Raw genomic sequence first — 14895 nt, forward strand, 5'->3', positions numbered from 1 at the left:
CCGCGCTTCTCGCTGGCCTCCCGCGGACCCTCGTGGGGACCGGGGACTCTTTGTCTCCCTGCGCGGAGGGATCCGAGGCCGTTGCTCGCGCGCTAAGACGTGCTTTCAAAAAGAAAAAAAAAGCCAACAAGTCAACGGGCTGCGCCCACGTGACAAACCGCGCCAATCAGGGGCGGCTCTGCCTCAAGTCACACTGTATGCAAATGCAGGCCTTTATCTCTCCCGTGATTGGCTACTAGAGGCGCTCCGGGCCGCCCCCGCCGCCCTGTTGGCATATCCCCGCCTAAGCCCCCCACCCGCCCAAGCCCCGCCTCTCCGACGGAGCGCGTTTCTTATTGGACAGTAGGTGCTCCCGCGATTGGGCAGGGCTCACGTCGGTCAGCGCTCGCTGCCTTCCGGGTTCGGCAGGAGGAGCGGGCTGCCGCCGCCGCCGCAGCATGAGGCGGGTCACGCTGTTCGTTAACGGCAGCCCCCGGAACGGGAAGGTGAGGGGCGGGGAGGGGGTCGGGCCCCGCCGCCAGCCCGCGGCTCGCCCCCGCGGGGTGCCTCCCCTTCCCTCCCCTCAGCCGGCGGCGGTGTTCGCGGGGCGGCGGGACGCGGCTGCCGCCCCAGGCTCGGTGCGGGGGAGGAGGCCCCAGCGGGCGCCGTGAGGAGCCTGAGGAGCCCCCGCGGCTCCCAGCTGGGGCCTGGTGCCGCCGGGCAGCGCCGCTGCCTCCCTGCCCGCTAGCGCGGCGCGGGGCCCGGCCAGCCCGGGGCTTGGAGCTGGGGTCGCAGTTCCAGCCGCCTCCGCGGCGGCGTTGCCGGTGCGGGCCCCGGGGAGCGGGGGGGCTGGGCAGCGAAGCCCGGCGGGGTCGAGGTGGTGCCGCGTGCGTGCGCCAGTAACCGCCCTGAGGCAGGTCTGTGGGGCGGGGGGCGCCGAGGCCAGCCCCCTCCTCGCAGGTCCCCTACAGCCACCAGCGCATCCTCCCCGCTGCCTGGCTCGGGGCCCGGGTCCTGCTGTCTGGGGGTGTCCGGCGGGGTGTCCGGGCCCCAGGACCGCGGGACTAGCGCAGGAAAAGGCCCCGCGATGCCCCCGATCCCGGGGTTTTCCCACCCGCACCTCCTGAAGACGGTTAATCTGGCTGTGGTTTAATCTTGGGGTTTGGAGAGGGAAATAAATTCAGGAGAGGCTTGGAACAGGACAAACAGCGGCGTTTCTTTAGGGATATTTCCCTAAATAAATATTTATTTATTTATATTACTAATTATTTCTAATTAATAATAAATAGAGTAATATTAAATAAATATTATTATTCCCTAAATAAATAACTGAGTCATAATAGTCTTACAGTACCAACACAGGTCCTCCAGGGCTGCCGCCGGAGTCTTCACGAGAGCTCACCCGATTTTAAGGCAGCTAGGTTTCCAATGCCAAAATTGGTCTGTTTGTTTCCATTTCCCAGTAAAAATCCGTACATCCCTCCTCTTCCCCCCCATAAAAAGATACTGGTAGCTCTGGTAACAACCCTGAAATGGCAGGATCCGTACAGACACGGTGCTTATAGCTGCCTCTCTTCCGCAGGTCGTGGCTGTGTATGGGACGTTGTCAGATTTGCTGTCTGTGGCTAGTAATAAGCTCGGAATAAAAGCAACCAGTGTTTACAATGGAAAAGGTGGACTCATTGATGATATCGCTTTGATTAGGTAAGGCTTATCCGATGAAAGGCACGCGGATGCAGGTTAAGAGACTTACTAGGCTATTAATCCTCTGACCTTAATCAATAACCAGTACTTTCCTTAAAAACAGATGCCCTAATTTCCAGCCAGTATGCCCAGAGGTGCTTTCATGCCTCAGGGAAAAATAATACTGTCTTTTGAACTTCAGAGCATTTCTGTCTTGATGAATCAGAACCTGACACAAGCTGTGTTTTATGCCTTTTAACATCCTCCTGCCTTGATTTGCAGTGCAATGCACATACCAGGAAAATCCCACTATTCTAGTCAGCACATGGATGAGGTTTTTTTTGAAAAGGAGACAAACTCTGGCATTGCTTTGGCTTCATAGACTACTCCCAGAGTGGGGAGAAATTTTGTAAAACTAAACGGGTTGAGTAACAGAAATGATCCCTACCTGGTTGCTACAGATAACATTTCCAGTGAGGTCAGTTGTATTACCATCCACTGGAACCTGCAAAATAAAGCTAAAAATCACATACTGAAGTTCTGACTAACGGCAACTGAAGATCATTTATCTGAAACTAAGCCAGAGAGGTTCCCACCGTCGATTAGATGAACAAAAATTTATGACTTTTGTTTTGTTTTTTTTCCTCTTTCCCCTGCCCCCTCCTCTCTCAGGGATGATGATGTTTTGTTTGTCTGCGAAGGGGAACCATTCATTGGTAAGTCTCTGTGATTCTTAGGTTTAACAGTTTGTTGAATGAAGAGAGAGTTTGTTTTGCTTTAATGTAAATCTAAAATTTTCTTTTCTGCCGTTTTCAGAAGATACCTCTTATCATTTGGAGGATTCAGAAATACTCACGTTTTTTCTAATAATTACTGTGTCTCATCTGTGTAGATCCTCAAACTGATGGGAGACCTCATGAAGAGCTAACGGGGTCACACACAGATTGGTTAACACTCAATGTTGGAGGCCGATACTTCACCACTACACGGTAAAAGTGCAACTAGTTGGTTTTGTCCTTAAAGGACTTGATTTCAGTAAAGTAGTTACAGCAGCTGGTAGTGTACATTCAGTCGGTGGGGCTTCAGATACTCTTGCCAAAGAGCTGGAAAGATAACTTACTAGGGAGTAGGAGGTCTTTGACTTCTGCAACTTTCTCTGTACTTCATATTTGCTATCACAATTTTGCAACAAATTCTTAAACAGCTTAATATGTAGTAAAACTGGCAAAAAGCCTGAACAGGCCTAGGTTTATCCTTGGAATATTCCGGTTAAGTTATGTGCTTTGTATTTTTACAGTACTTCAGGTCAGAAAGGTTTTTTGCTATCATGCTATTTGAAGTTATATCAGTACCGTGTTGTAGTGTTGGGATGCTTATCATACACCATTATTACCTTCAAGCTGTGAAAGGCAGAAAATACACTCCAGCCACCAGCTTTGTCTCTTGAGCAAAACAGTCCATTGTGAAAAATAAAACTGCTGCCTTTGCTTTCTAGGAGCACTTTGGTTAACAAAGAACCTGACAGTATGTTGGCCCACATGTTTAAAGATAAAGGTTAGTATATTGAAAAAACCACTATTTTTTAAGTAACTAATCAGCAAAGTAGGTAAAAGGCGCTATCGAGTTGAGATTCTTGTTCGTAAGTTAAAATATCAAAAGTACGTTAATGTATCAAAGCAGAAAGTGCAATTATTTCTTTTTTAATAATTGTCTGTTTCTCTGTTGCCCGTATAGTGATTATCATCTCACAAACTGAAAATATCGCTTCCATCCATAGCTAACATTTCAGGGTCTTTTTTTGTTTGTTTGATTTTAGGTTTTCATCTTATTGTTGCATCTTGCTCAGTTTTGTCAACAGAATCAGTGAGCAAACACTGTACAAGAGAGCCTTTAGGAAACAGGGGCAGACTGAAAAACTGATGCTGCTTTTTTTCTAGCAGTGATTCTTATGTATGTGATAAAATGCTTTAGTTAGTTATAGCAGGAGCGAGTTTGTTTTAAGGTGATTTTTTCCCTGCCCCCTACTCTTCTTTTCTCCAAGAAACACCCTTTCAAGTGGAATGTTTCATAATCCAGTACCCTTTGGTAATAAAAATCTGAAACTGAAGCAAATGCTCTTCTATTAATATATCAAATTTAATTATATATATGTTGTGGAAACAGATGCTTGGGGAAATAAGCAAGATCATAGAGGAGCATTCCTAATTGACCGCAGTCCAGAGTATTTTGAGCCAATTTTGAACTATTTGCGTCACGGACAGCTCATTGTAAATGATGGCATTAATTTGCTAGGTAGGTATTACCTGTATGACATCTCCTAAATTATTACTCTTTAGAAGTTAAACTTTGCCCTCAGGTAAACATGATAAAGTCAGTGGGACTTCTGTATGCTCACCTAGATGTTTGGGATTTTTCTTTGGTGAATTTATTCTCAAGCATTGCAATTCCATGTGCTTGGTTTAATGAAGGTAGGCTGTTTCAACTTACTTACCTTGACAGCATTAAAAATTCTCCATACTGGATTAATAGCTGGCTGTAATTCTGGATATGGTGTCTTTAACCTAATAATGGTATTGGAAACACCCTTTTTCAGTTATTTTTTTCCTTTTAGCTGCAAGCAAGCTCGCTTTTCCTCTGTCCACTTACATCTAATATAACGTACGTGGTTGTCAGTTTTATTAAGTTTATGCATTTCTTCGAGACTCCTTCAACAAGTGATCTATTCATCTTTGTTAGTGTAGCTAAAATGTGTAAAAGGTTTAACAAGTAGGGAACATCAGCTGAATTGATGCTCCTCCAGTAGTAAGGATGGATTAACCCACACTTTCTGGCATGTTCTTGGTGTGGCTGTGCACTGCCTTCTCCAGTAAGGGAAGAAGAGCGCTCTCTTGTTTCACGACTCCCTGTAAATAACAAATACTGCTTTGTTTTGTTAGGTGTTTTGGAAGAAGCCAGGTTTTTTGGTATCGATTCACTAATTGAACATCTAGAAATAGCTATTAAGGTAACTTGTTTTCTTTAATACACGAAATGCACGTCTTGTTTTTTCCAGGCAATATATAATTTAGTCCTATCTGTATTAGCTTTTAACAACTCTCTCAACAGAACTCGCAGCCAGCTGAGGATCATTCTCCCATATCTCGAAAGGAGTTTGTCCGATTCCTGCTGGCAACCCCAACCAAGTCTGAGCTGCGATGTCAGGTGCGAAAACACGGGTTTTGTCTTGATCTGTAGTGTTGGTGTCTGGTGGGGATATATCCCGCAGTGTCGTGTGACAACAAGGAATTCAAACAACGTGTGCTTTCGCCCCTTCCCACTTTTTAATTGAGTTTATATTCCAAGCTGTAGCAGAGTGACCTTAACATGAAATTAAAGTGTGCCGTTTGGGCTGCTTTTCTTCTTCGGGTTGAAGGTTTCCTGGAGAAGCAACTTGTTAAGCTATTGTATTTAAATGTAAAATGCACTAGCAAACTCAGTGATAATGCTGATACATTTGCATGTTAATTTCATTACTTTTACGTAGTGGAATAGATGGTCTTCTGTGTGTGTGTGTATATATATATCTGTGTATACTTATATACACATGTACATATACACAATTCCCTTAACTGTTTTGTTTTCAGATCTACACCTGTAACTTTCTGGGGTTTCTGGTTTTGTTTTTAGGGTCTCAATTTCAGTGGAGCAGATCTTTCACGTCTGGATCTTCGCTACATAAACTTCAAGATGGCTAACCTAAGCCGTTGCAACCTAGCGCACGCCAACCTGTGCTGCGCAAATCTGGAAAGAGCTGACCTCTCTGGATCCGTGCTTGATGTAAGAATTGCGGCGTCTTGGAAAGTCTGGGCTGTCCTTTAGTTATTTTTAAAGGAAGGGGAGTTGGAACAGGCAGAGCAGTGTAAAACATGTAGTCCCTCAATAGTTTTTTGCAATTGTTCTAGTTAAACCACTCAAAAGCCTTTTGAAGTGATCTTAAGTTTAAAAAAAAAAAAAAAAAAAAGGCAGTGGGTGAGAATTATCTGCTTTCCTGAGAAGTAATGTAGCAAGTTCTTACACTTCCTCACAGTAATGTGGCTGTTGTGCTTTAACAGGATTCATTTCCAAAACAGAAGTGAAAACTGTACTCTGATAATTTTCAGTATTATTCATCTTCGAACTTTTATGAATCTAACATGCCTGTCTCTATTAGTGTGCAAACCTTCAGGGGGTAAAGATGCTGTGTTCCAACGCAGAAGGAGCATCTCTGAAAGGGTGCAACTTTGAAGATCCTTCAGGCCTTAAAGCTAATTTGGAAGGTAAGAAGTTTTTTGCCTGTTGGCTGCTCTGGAAACTGAACCTGGTGTTTGTCAAACTATATGACATGTGAAGGGTTGTGCTGCGGCTTGCACAATCCATATTTTCATGAGAAAAGGCCAAATCCTCGAATGTGTGACCATATAATCATTAAATTCCAAGTTCTACCTTGACCTCTGTCAATTTACGTGGCTCTGAGGAAGCATTGTTCTGGAGTCACTGTGTTTTCTGAATGTTTTTTTCTCATAAAACTGTTGGTTTTGTGTTTTAGGTGCTAACCTGAAAGGTGTTGACATGGAAGGCAGTCAGATGACAGGAATTAATCTAAGAGTTGCAACGCTGAAAAATGCAAAACTAAAAAACTGTAATCTGAGAGGAGCAACATTGGCGGGAACTGATTTGGAAGTGAGTTGTGTTTCATTTTATATACTAACTAGTCAACCGATAAAATTTTGGGAATTGCTGGCTTTTGGCTGAGTTTTCCAGCTTCAAACTAGACAGAGTGAACGAGTCTCTTTTCAGTCTTAGTGAGCTGTGGATGATCTAAGGAATCATTCTAGCCTCAGTTTGGAAGGTGAAGTCTAAAGTCTTGGATTTGCCAGCACCTCAGAGCCACAGAAACGGCTTGTATCCTCTCAAAGGTGATGGGTGGAAATACTGCTAAACTGAACACTTCGGGTGCGAGCATGCCATCACTGAAGAGAAATGCTGTTGCCTGGGTTTGTGTTCTGGTTTTGTTTTGATTCTGGGACATCATTTTTAGAGTAATGATGGAATCTTACTGACTGGTAGCATGTGGTACATTGCTGTCTCTATTAGTAAGATAAACTGGCTCGTTTTGCAAGCTGTGTACGTGGCTCTTCCTCCTCAAGTACTAGAGAATTTTTCAGAGTAACGCCTGGTGAGATTGCAAGAGGCAGCTTCTTCCTAGCTTTGTTCAGCAAGCATTAGGAACACCTGGAAGAGAATTCCATATAAAGAGTGTAAGTCTAACAAATTAAAAATAAATCAAGCTGTTACTGTGAAAAGGAACTACTCTCTCACAAGAAGTAACTAAAACTCGAAGCCAGAGTGACAGACTAGAGGTTCACACTGAAATTTATGGAAGTGTATGTGGGTTCTGTATAAATGTGGTTAAGGTACAGTTTTGAACAAACTTCTGGGTATATTCAATTAACGTTTCTTTTTCTTTTACCCTTTAGAATTGCGATCTATCAGGTTGTGATCTACAAGAAGCTAATTTGAGGGGATCTAATGTGAAAGGAGCTATCTTTGAAGAGATGCTGACACCTTTGCACATGTCTCAGAGCGTCAGATAGGGAAGAGAATATGCCGAAGAGGAAGGAATTAAAACATTTCTTGTGACTTTCTTCACCTCCTCCCCTTATTAAGTTAGAAGTACTGGTTATTAGACAACTTACATTTGTAGTAGTGCCTAAGTAAATTCTTCTTTGGTCAGTTTTGGGGAGGGAGCTTTTGTTTAAGAGGCAGAAACAGACACTGTTTCTACCTTTGTGAGCAGAATGAGGAAGTGGGCTGGTTCTACAACCAGAATGTGTGGCTGGTTTTGCTGCAGGGAGGGTTAAATAGATTCATCATTTAGCATTGCCTCACTTTGGAATGCATTTTAATTTATAAAGCACAATATATGCAATTCTATTTATTAAATCTGTAGCTGCAATATGAATAGAAAAAGTTATTCATGTATAGTAGCAACAAAGTTCAGGTTTACAGTTAGACTAGTGTATTTATAGTTAGTCTCTTTGTTCATGCACAGTGTATTAAATGACAGGTGTGGTTTAGACAATGTCCACAGGATGTTTTCAGGTACTTTTTTTTTTTTGTTGTTCTGGGGTGAAAACAGCAGTCAGCTGTCGTCATAGGTAATATATTGCCTTGTAGTACTTGGAACACAGGTAGGGAACAGCTTTATTATCCTCTGACATATGCAGTGGAAGCTGCTTCCGCTGAAGGGAGCTGCCTACACAGCAGACTTACTTGTAACTTAAACATCCCTGTTCAGAAATTGGATGTCATCTTTAATCCTTGCCAAATTAGTATGAGATTGCACTATCAATCAAAGCTAGTAGGAAAAATCCCTTTGCTTTCAGATGTCCGAACTGCTCCAAACTTGGAGTAGCTGTAATTTTTTTATTATTATTATTCGTTGTGGGGAATTAAATGTATATAGGAAAACACAGTACTGTCACCAAAGTAGAGATGGGCAGTGGGGCCGCAGCACATGCTCCACCCTCCTGTTATTACTCCAGTATATGAATAAACGGCACCTGTTTCCCCTCAATGTACTATGCAAATACTCCTGGACACTGAATCCTTGAAAGCATGGGCATAATCCTTTTCCCAGCCCGCTCTCAGTATTCCACTTAGCGCCCGCTAAAAGGGGCTGTAAAAGCATCCCGCGTGGGGCAAAGTGCCCTTTCTGCAGCTGCTTTACTTTGGAGAAAACGGGGAGCTGTGTGACTTCTGCAGCGCAGAAAGCCGCGCAGCGTCTCTTCACGTGGGGGTGCGCTTCGTCGATTAAGCTGTTTCCACTGTAGAATCAATCTAGTTCTCATCTAACACATTTGTTTTATACGCAATCAAAAAGCACATGAAGAAACTATACCAAAAAAAAAAAAGGAAAAAAAGGTGCATCGAGAACTCTTACCTCAGAGGCTTGCTTAAAACACCCCAAAGTTAAAACTAACCTTGAATCTAAAGCAATCCAGCTGTGACTGGAAGTTGTGAACCAATGCATCCTAAAACTTAGGGAATGTGACGCTGTTGGCAGTAGTTTGAGTTCCACGGTCACTTCAGTGGGTTGTCTTTTTACTTGAGTGCAGATTTGCTGTCCTCTGAACGGAAGCCTTGTCTCTAGTAGTTACAAAAATGCTGCTTTGCCATCAGTCTAGAAAGAGATCAGTTCAGGAGCAGTATATGATTTCTTTATGGGGAACCGCAGGATTCTCCCTTATTTTCAAGTTGGGTTGACTCAGGCATATGACATGAACTTGACTCACGATCCCACGGTGGTTCAGAATTGGGATTTTATTTCCTCCAGATTCCCAGGCCTCTTGATCTGGCTCTAGGACAACACTGTATCCTCCGTGAAATATACCTGTAGATTCAAGGGAAATGTTTCAGCGTGATTTTGGAGTCCTTTCTCCCATTTCATCGCTTTCATTGAGAGTGATGTGTATGTTGCAGTAGAAGATGATTCCTAGGGCTAGAGAAATAAATGAATTATTTTTTTTTATCATGTTTTGTAGCTGGCAGAAGTAAAATATTGTATGGAAAAAATCTATTTTCATAATCACTGTGTATAAAATATATTTGAACTTTCACTGAAGCACTATGTTTTGAATAATCACAGCATGTGGCATCATTCATTCACAGCTGAATTTAAGGTACCTCTTTTGCTATGACAAAGTTGTACGAATAGCCCAAAGTGGCCTATTCAGAAGTTGCAGGTTCCAGCCTGATTTAAATTACATTAATAAAAGTGCGTAATATGAAAGTGGCTTGGTTGTCTTAATATAAAAAAATAATCCTAGTCTTTTCCTGTGGGAAAGACAGTGGGTTAGAAGAGAAGGAACTTTTGACTTTGATAGCTCCTTGTACACAGGCTTAAAAATATTCTATCTGAAGTGGGTTTTGCCTTCCATGAGACAGTGACTGTCACCTTAGCCTGGATCTGTATGTAACCAGTGCTTTCTCAAATGGACTAGTTGTAAAGTAGGAATTGCCCACATTTGAGTGTTTACTTTATGAGAAGACTGAGTTTTAGATGTCGTTACTTCTGCCCAGACCATCTGCACGATGGCAGGCAGCAGCAGAATTTCAAATTAAAGCTGACCTGCTGGAAAAAACAACCACCTTGCGTTGTGGGGACGGCTGCGGCGTTTCTGACACATTCAGTTTGAGAACTTGCACCGGGTTTTTTTGACTTGTCACTCATCTGCAACACTTCTCAGCTTTTCTTTGTCCCCACCCTTCAGATTTGCTTTATAAAGCAGTTGGAGTCAGAAGCCATAACCACCACTTACATAGCTACGTGCGCTGCGGAGGGATTATCATCACACACAGCTCAAGTTTGTAAGGAAGTGCTAAAGCACAGAAAAAAAACCTGTCCTTGGTCTATAAAGTGCTCTTGAGTTCAGTCTAATGAATTCTGGGGCACAACAGTGACCGTACAAATGCAGCACACAAGTGCTGCGCAGCACCTCGAGAACAAACCCAGAAAAAAACCCGGAGTTTGTTCTTCAGTTTCTCACCTCCAGTGCACATTTTTGGGGTTAGGAACACTGTCTAAAAAGCCTAAGTGACCCAGAGGATTAGGATATGCCTTTCCAACACTTGGGATGAAAGAGGGGTCTCGATTCTTGGAACGGGGATCCATATCCAACCCGACAAGTCCTTGACGTCCACCTAGGTGCTTGGCAGCGGCGGGCATTAAGATTTCTCTCCCCAGAACAGAACAACTAGCGCACTTGCAAGGTCTGGGAGCAATTCTGAAAAGCCTCCCTCACCCACACTCGGGTGTCTGGAAACTTAACGAGTTCAGGTGGTAAAACCCCAGCCTGACACTGACGGTTTGCGAGAGCACAAAGCTGGGACCTGCCTGCCAAGCCCAGACTGAAGCACCCCCGGAGCCCGGGTCGCACCCCTGCTCGCACTCCACCACCATCAGTGGTTTGTGGTTGCCTTAAAACGGGGCCATAAAAGTATCTGTGGGCAAATAAAGAGAGTTGTCACCTTCCTTCTCACCGCCCGGCTCCTTCAGGTAACAGGACGGTGGCCCAGAGCTGAAGTGCCATCAAGAGTGGTTCCAAAGAATGTCTATCAATATGGCGATAGGAGCTTTATAGAGATAAATATATATAAAAACCCCCAGTATTTTTATATATATATAAACCCAGTATTTATATATATAAATATATATTAAAAATAGTATATATATATAAAAAAATATATATATATAGTATATATATAGTGGGCAGCAGCCCACTCCCCCTGCAGCTACGGGCCCTTCTGACACGCTCCCCTAGGTCAGTGTTGCAGCCCTAACAGGAACCTGTGGAGAAACAAACTTACTGAAAGAAATGAAGGGCAGACTGCCATTAGTCCTAGCTTAAAACGCTCATTAGTAAGAGGTGCAATTACTGGGCTAAGCAGGCCTCCTTCCCTCTTTGAGTGCCATCCCTCAGGATGAACAAAATCTTCTGTTCGCCTTGAAATAACCTTAATTTTTGCTAGGGAAGGAAGGAGTCCTAAAACACTGGTACGGGAGAATCTCCCGCAAGTGATGTGCCCACGCAGAGGTAACCTTTCTCCCACTGAAACAAACTATTTTCACAGCTTGATCAGTTTATCGGCTGAAGTTAAATGTTGGCTACTCCGGCCACGAGTGGGAGAAGCATTAGAGCAGGAAGAATTACTCTGTGCTAGAGTCACTAAATCCTCCTTACATTATTTACTTACTAATCCATTAATCTCAAAGAGGTCACGGGAGCAGGAAGAGAGGATGTTTGAAGAACGCTGAACACGATCCATTCAGCTGCACACAAAACAGTGCACAGCAAGTCGAAATAGCTGCCAGGTGGATAAAAAATAAATAATTCCGTTTCTGCAGTCAAATTTACTGACTGTAACTCCTGCATGCAGACTCCTATCAACTCCTTTATAAAACTGCAGCGCGTAAACCCTCATGAGTCTGAGAGAACGAAGAACATGTGTGCGCACACACATATAAATGTATATAAAATCCAAAATAATAGTGTCTGGGAGCCCTGTTCATGAGACTCCATTGTGACAACAAAGCATGTTTACAGTCTGATATACTTGTCCATTTGATCCATTTAACAGTACTTTGCATTTTATAGAGCAAAGAATACCGAGGCACCTTAATTGAAGGATCGAGGAGGCGGACTTTCAAAGGAGTGTGCAAAAATGCTCCGTGTGCTTGTGCGACCACAGGCTCTTGTTTATGCCCCGAAGGACTGTTTCCTTCACACCTGATTTACAGAGATGACAGTGAATTTCAATTTCAAGTCCTGGAAGTCTCAACAAATTCAAACTCACCCGAGAACTTTCACTTAAAAATTAGAAGCCACTGAAAGAAAAGACTGTGTCTTTTCCACAGGATAAAGTGGAATTCCACTGGCTTTGAATGTCAGATTTACAGCCTCTTAAAAGAAAGGCTCTTACTTTTACGGCTCTTCGAGAAAAACAACCGAATTTAATAGCTACACCAGGGGTGTTCCAATTATGTGCTTTACTCCTGCTGCATTACAGCGATTTTAAGAACAAAATTGAAGCCTGTGCGATAGAATTAGATAAAGTTACCTGCTGTGAAAGGTTTGGCATTGGGGTGGTTGTATATAAAAGTGAGATGGCAGGCGTACTTGCAAGACATTTTCGGACGGAGAAGAGCTGGAGTTATTCTGCCACCTGTCTCAGCAAGCAGGTAACGTGTTTGAACTACATACCGTACTCCCTTTTTACCTACTCAGTGCTTACAGGTGCTTGTATTTGAAGCAACTTGCATTAGGAGGAGACTGCAAAGAGCACTTTTGGAGGAGCAGGGACATGAGAACAGAAACCAGCTAAACCAAACACATCTGCCAAATAACAGGGACTTCCATGGAACCTCTGAGGTCCAGACATTCCTAAAACTCTGACAGGGTATCCAACCCCCCTCATTAAGATCTTCATCCAAATTTTTTCAGATGCTAAATCTCTTCATAATGAGCTAATCCACACTTTGAGAGGCTCAAAATTCCGCTGTGGCTCAGACACAGGCACGAGGCCACCCGGGTGCAGAAGATCGCAACCGGAGAGCCAGAAACGTAACATTTTCATAATGCTGCAAGCTAAAACCGGAGCTGTCACGATGATCAGAAAGTTGTTTTGTTCTCTCACAGGATGGAGAAGTCCAGGAAGATCTTTGTCAGTGTCCTCCTGTTCGTCATGTCTGTGGAAATCTGCTTGGCTCAACACTGGTCTTACGGCCTGCAACCAGGAGGAAAAAGGAATGCCGAAAACCTGGCGGAGTCATTTCAAGAGGTAGGTTCCAGGTTGTAAAACAAGCCCGTTGTTTTCGCTAGGACCCTTTTCCTGTAAAAAATGCCAGCAAAAAAGGGGTGACACAGGCTTTACTGGATCTCTGTCTCTTTCCCCCCAAACGTACACCCCTCTGTGCATACCCACGCACCTTTTTTTAACGTAATAATGGGAAAGTAGTTGGCATTAGGGCAAGATGAGGGCTGAGAGCCTTGCCTGAAGAGCAGCGCTGTCTGCTGCGGAGGCAGGGACCTGGGCGGCCTGCTTTGAAGGAGAGGTGGAAGTCTGAGCTCCAGCTTAAACCCCATTTCACCCTCTCCCTAAACTGCAGCCATACCCCGATGGGCTGTTTTACGGTAACGTTCACCCGCTTCAGCTGGCATGTGGTAACCGACCAGATCATAGGATCCTTGGGGTTGGGAAAGACCTTGAAGATCAAGTCCCGCCACTAACCCAGCACTGCCCACCTCTCAACCACGTCCCCAAGCGCCACATCTACACAGCTTTTAAATACCCCCGGCGATGGTGACTCGATTAAAAGACAATGCAGATGTGGAAGGTTCTGCCAACCAGGGGCTTTCCCATCCTTTCTAATACTTCATGTGTAGTCCCTCACAGCAGTACTTCCAGCATCCTGATTTTAAGTTTGCTGCAGCACCTGGGAAAGAGGTGGGTATCGGTTGTGCAGTGGAACAGTTTCATCTTCATCTGTAACTAAAGTTGCTTTAGCAGAAAAATCTCCTTTCATGAAGGCTGTATCACTTCCCAATCCAGATTGCAAAGGAAATGGAAAAATTAGGGGAAGCGCAGAAGACTGAATGCCCAGGCTCGTACCAGCGTTCCAGGTTCAGTGATCTGAGGGAAGCCATGGTAAGTAACATGGGTTTTCCTTTTATCATCCTGGGAAAATCAGGGGACTGGTCCAGGCTGGGACAGCGCGTGGAGGGAAGGGACAAAAGGTGGTGGAGAAGGAGGAAGAGACATGCAAGTTTAGTGCACATGTGGCCATGCTGGCTCTGCCCTTATTATCTGCATCGTTCTCCAGTGCCTCAGAGCTACAGTCCTAGGACAGGGCTACATTATTCTTATGCTTCCCTTGGAGCAATGTCATTACTCCCTCAATTAAAAACAAAATAAAGTCAAACACATTCTACCTTAATACAAATCTATGCAGCATTCACAGATGCTTAACTTCAAAGGCGCACTTTGCCAGCTAAAGGATCCAGCCATATGGAAGCTGCTGCTCCCAAGGTCCCCAGACTGGGAAATGTATTTTCCATTAGATGCTCTAATGCAATGACAGCAGCGGCTTCACATGCAAACCAACTGCCACGGAAAGAACACTCCCCAGCAAAAATGTGCTCTTTAATTAATATAGCAACACCTTGATCAGGCCAGATGGTCACCACTTTCTGGGAAGCGTCTCTGAGCTGTCCTAAAAGTTGAAACACTCAATCTGTACTTCATTTTTGAAGCCAAGGCCAAAAGTTTCAAGTACGCACTCTAGCCTTCCACTGAAATCTGGCCTGAATAAAGGCTCATAAACTCTGTAACAGCAATGCAGACAGGTCAGAGCCTGACTTCCATTGGATTTTCACACAGAAACTACCTAAACAACAGGGCTTTTTAGGTCACCTTTAATGCTGTTTCTACTGAATATAAAATGGAATCTTTGTGCGTGACTCTGGCTTCCAACAGCAGCGCTACCTGCAGAATAAAGAGCCAGCAACAGTAATTTTTTTTTGTTTGTTTACTACAAGAGACTATATTAGGCAGGCAAAGATACCAGAATAATTATCAGGATATTTCAAATGAGTCCTTGACACTTCTTGCTCACTGAGGGCAACTTGGCCTGTCTTTGCTGAGCTTAAGACACTC

General features: G+C 44.0%; 1 protein-coding gene across 3 annotated transcripts; it reads left to right on the forward strand.

Moving 5' to 3' along the window:
• Nucleotides 1-359: 359 nt before the first annotated feature.
• On the forward strand, nucleotides 360-9472 carry KCTD9 (potassium channel tetramerization domain containing 9). Of its 3 annotated transcripts, XM_037371721.1 has the most exons (13): nucleotides 360-485; nucleotides 1562-1683; nucleotides 2335-2378; nucleotides 2555-2651; nucleotides 3158-3216; nucleotides 3826-3954; nucleotides 4599-4666; nucleotides 4768-4863; nucleotides 5329-5478; nucleotides 5852-5957; nucleotides 6227-6360; nucleotides 6478-6529; nucleotides 7158-7251. In XM_037371721.1, the coding sequence occupies exons 1-12, from the start codon at nucleotides 438-440 to the stop codon at nucleotides 6481-6483; spliced, it is 1059 nt and encodes a 352-aa protein (XP_037227618.1). In that variant the 5' UTR covers nucleotides 360-437; the 3' UTR covers nucleotides 6484-6529; nucleotides 7158-7251. The 3 variants fall into 3 exon arrangements, with proteins under 3 accessions (XP_037227618.1, XP_037227617.1, XP_037227619.1); XM_037371720.1 differs by lacking the exon at nucleotides 6478-6529 and having other exon boundaries at nucleotides 7158-9472; XM_037371722.1 differs by lacking the exons at nucleotides 3826-3954; nucleotides 6478-6529 and having other exon boundaries at nucleotides 7158-9472.
• The last annotated feature ends 5423 nt before the right edge of the window (nucleotides 9473-14895 follow it).

This window comes from Falco rusticolus, chromosome 20 (assembly GCF_015220075.1).
Source record: "Falco rusticolus isolate bFalRus1 chromosome 20, bFalRus1.pri, whole genome shotgun sequence".
In the NCBI taxonomy this organism is placed as follows: Eukaryota; Metazoa; Chordata; class Aves; order Falconiformes; family Falconidae; genus Falco; species Falco rusticolus.

Excerpts from the sequence above, each read along its gene's own strand:
- KCTD9 (XM_037371720.1), top strand. The coding sequence starts at position 438 with ATGAGGCGGGTCACGCTGTTCGTTAACGGCAGCCCCCGGAACGGGAAG. Across the intron at positions 2,652-3,157 it reads CGATACTTCACCACTACACG|GAGCACTTTGGTTAACAAAG; the intron begins GTAAAAGTGCAA and ends TTTGCTTTCTAG. Across the intron at positions 6,361-7,157 it reads TGGCGGGAACTGATTTGGAA|AATTGCGATCTATCAGGTTG; the intron begins GTGAGTTGTGTT and ends TTTACCCTTTAG.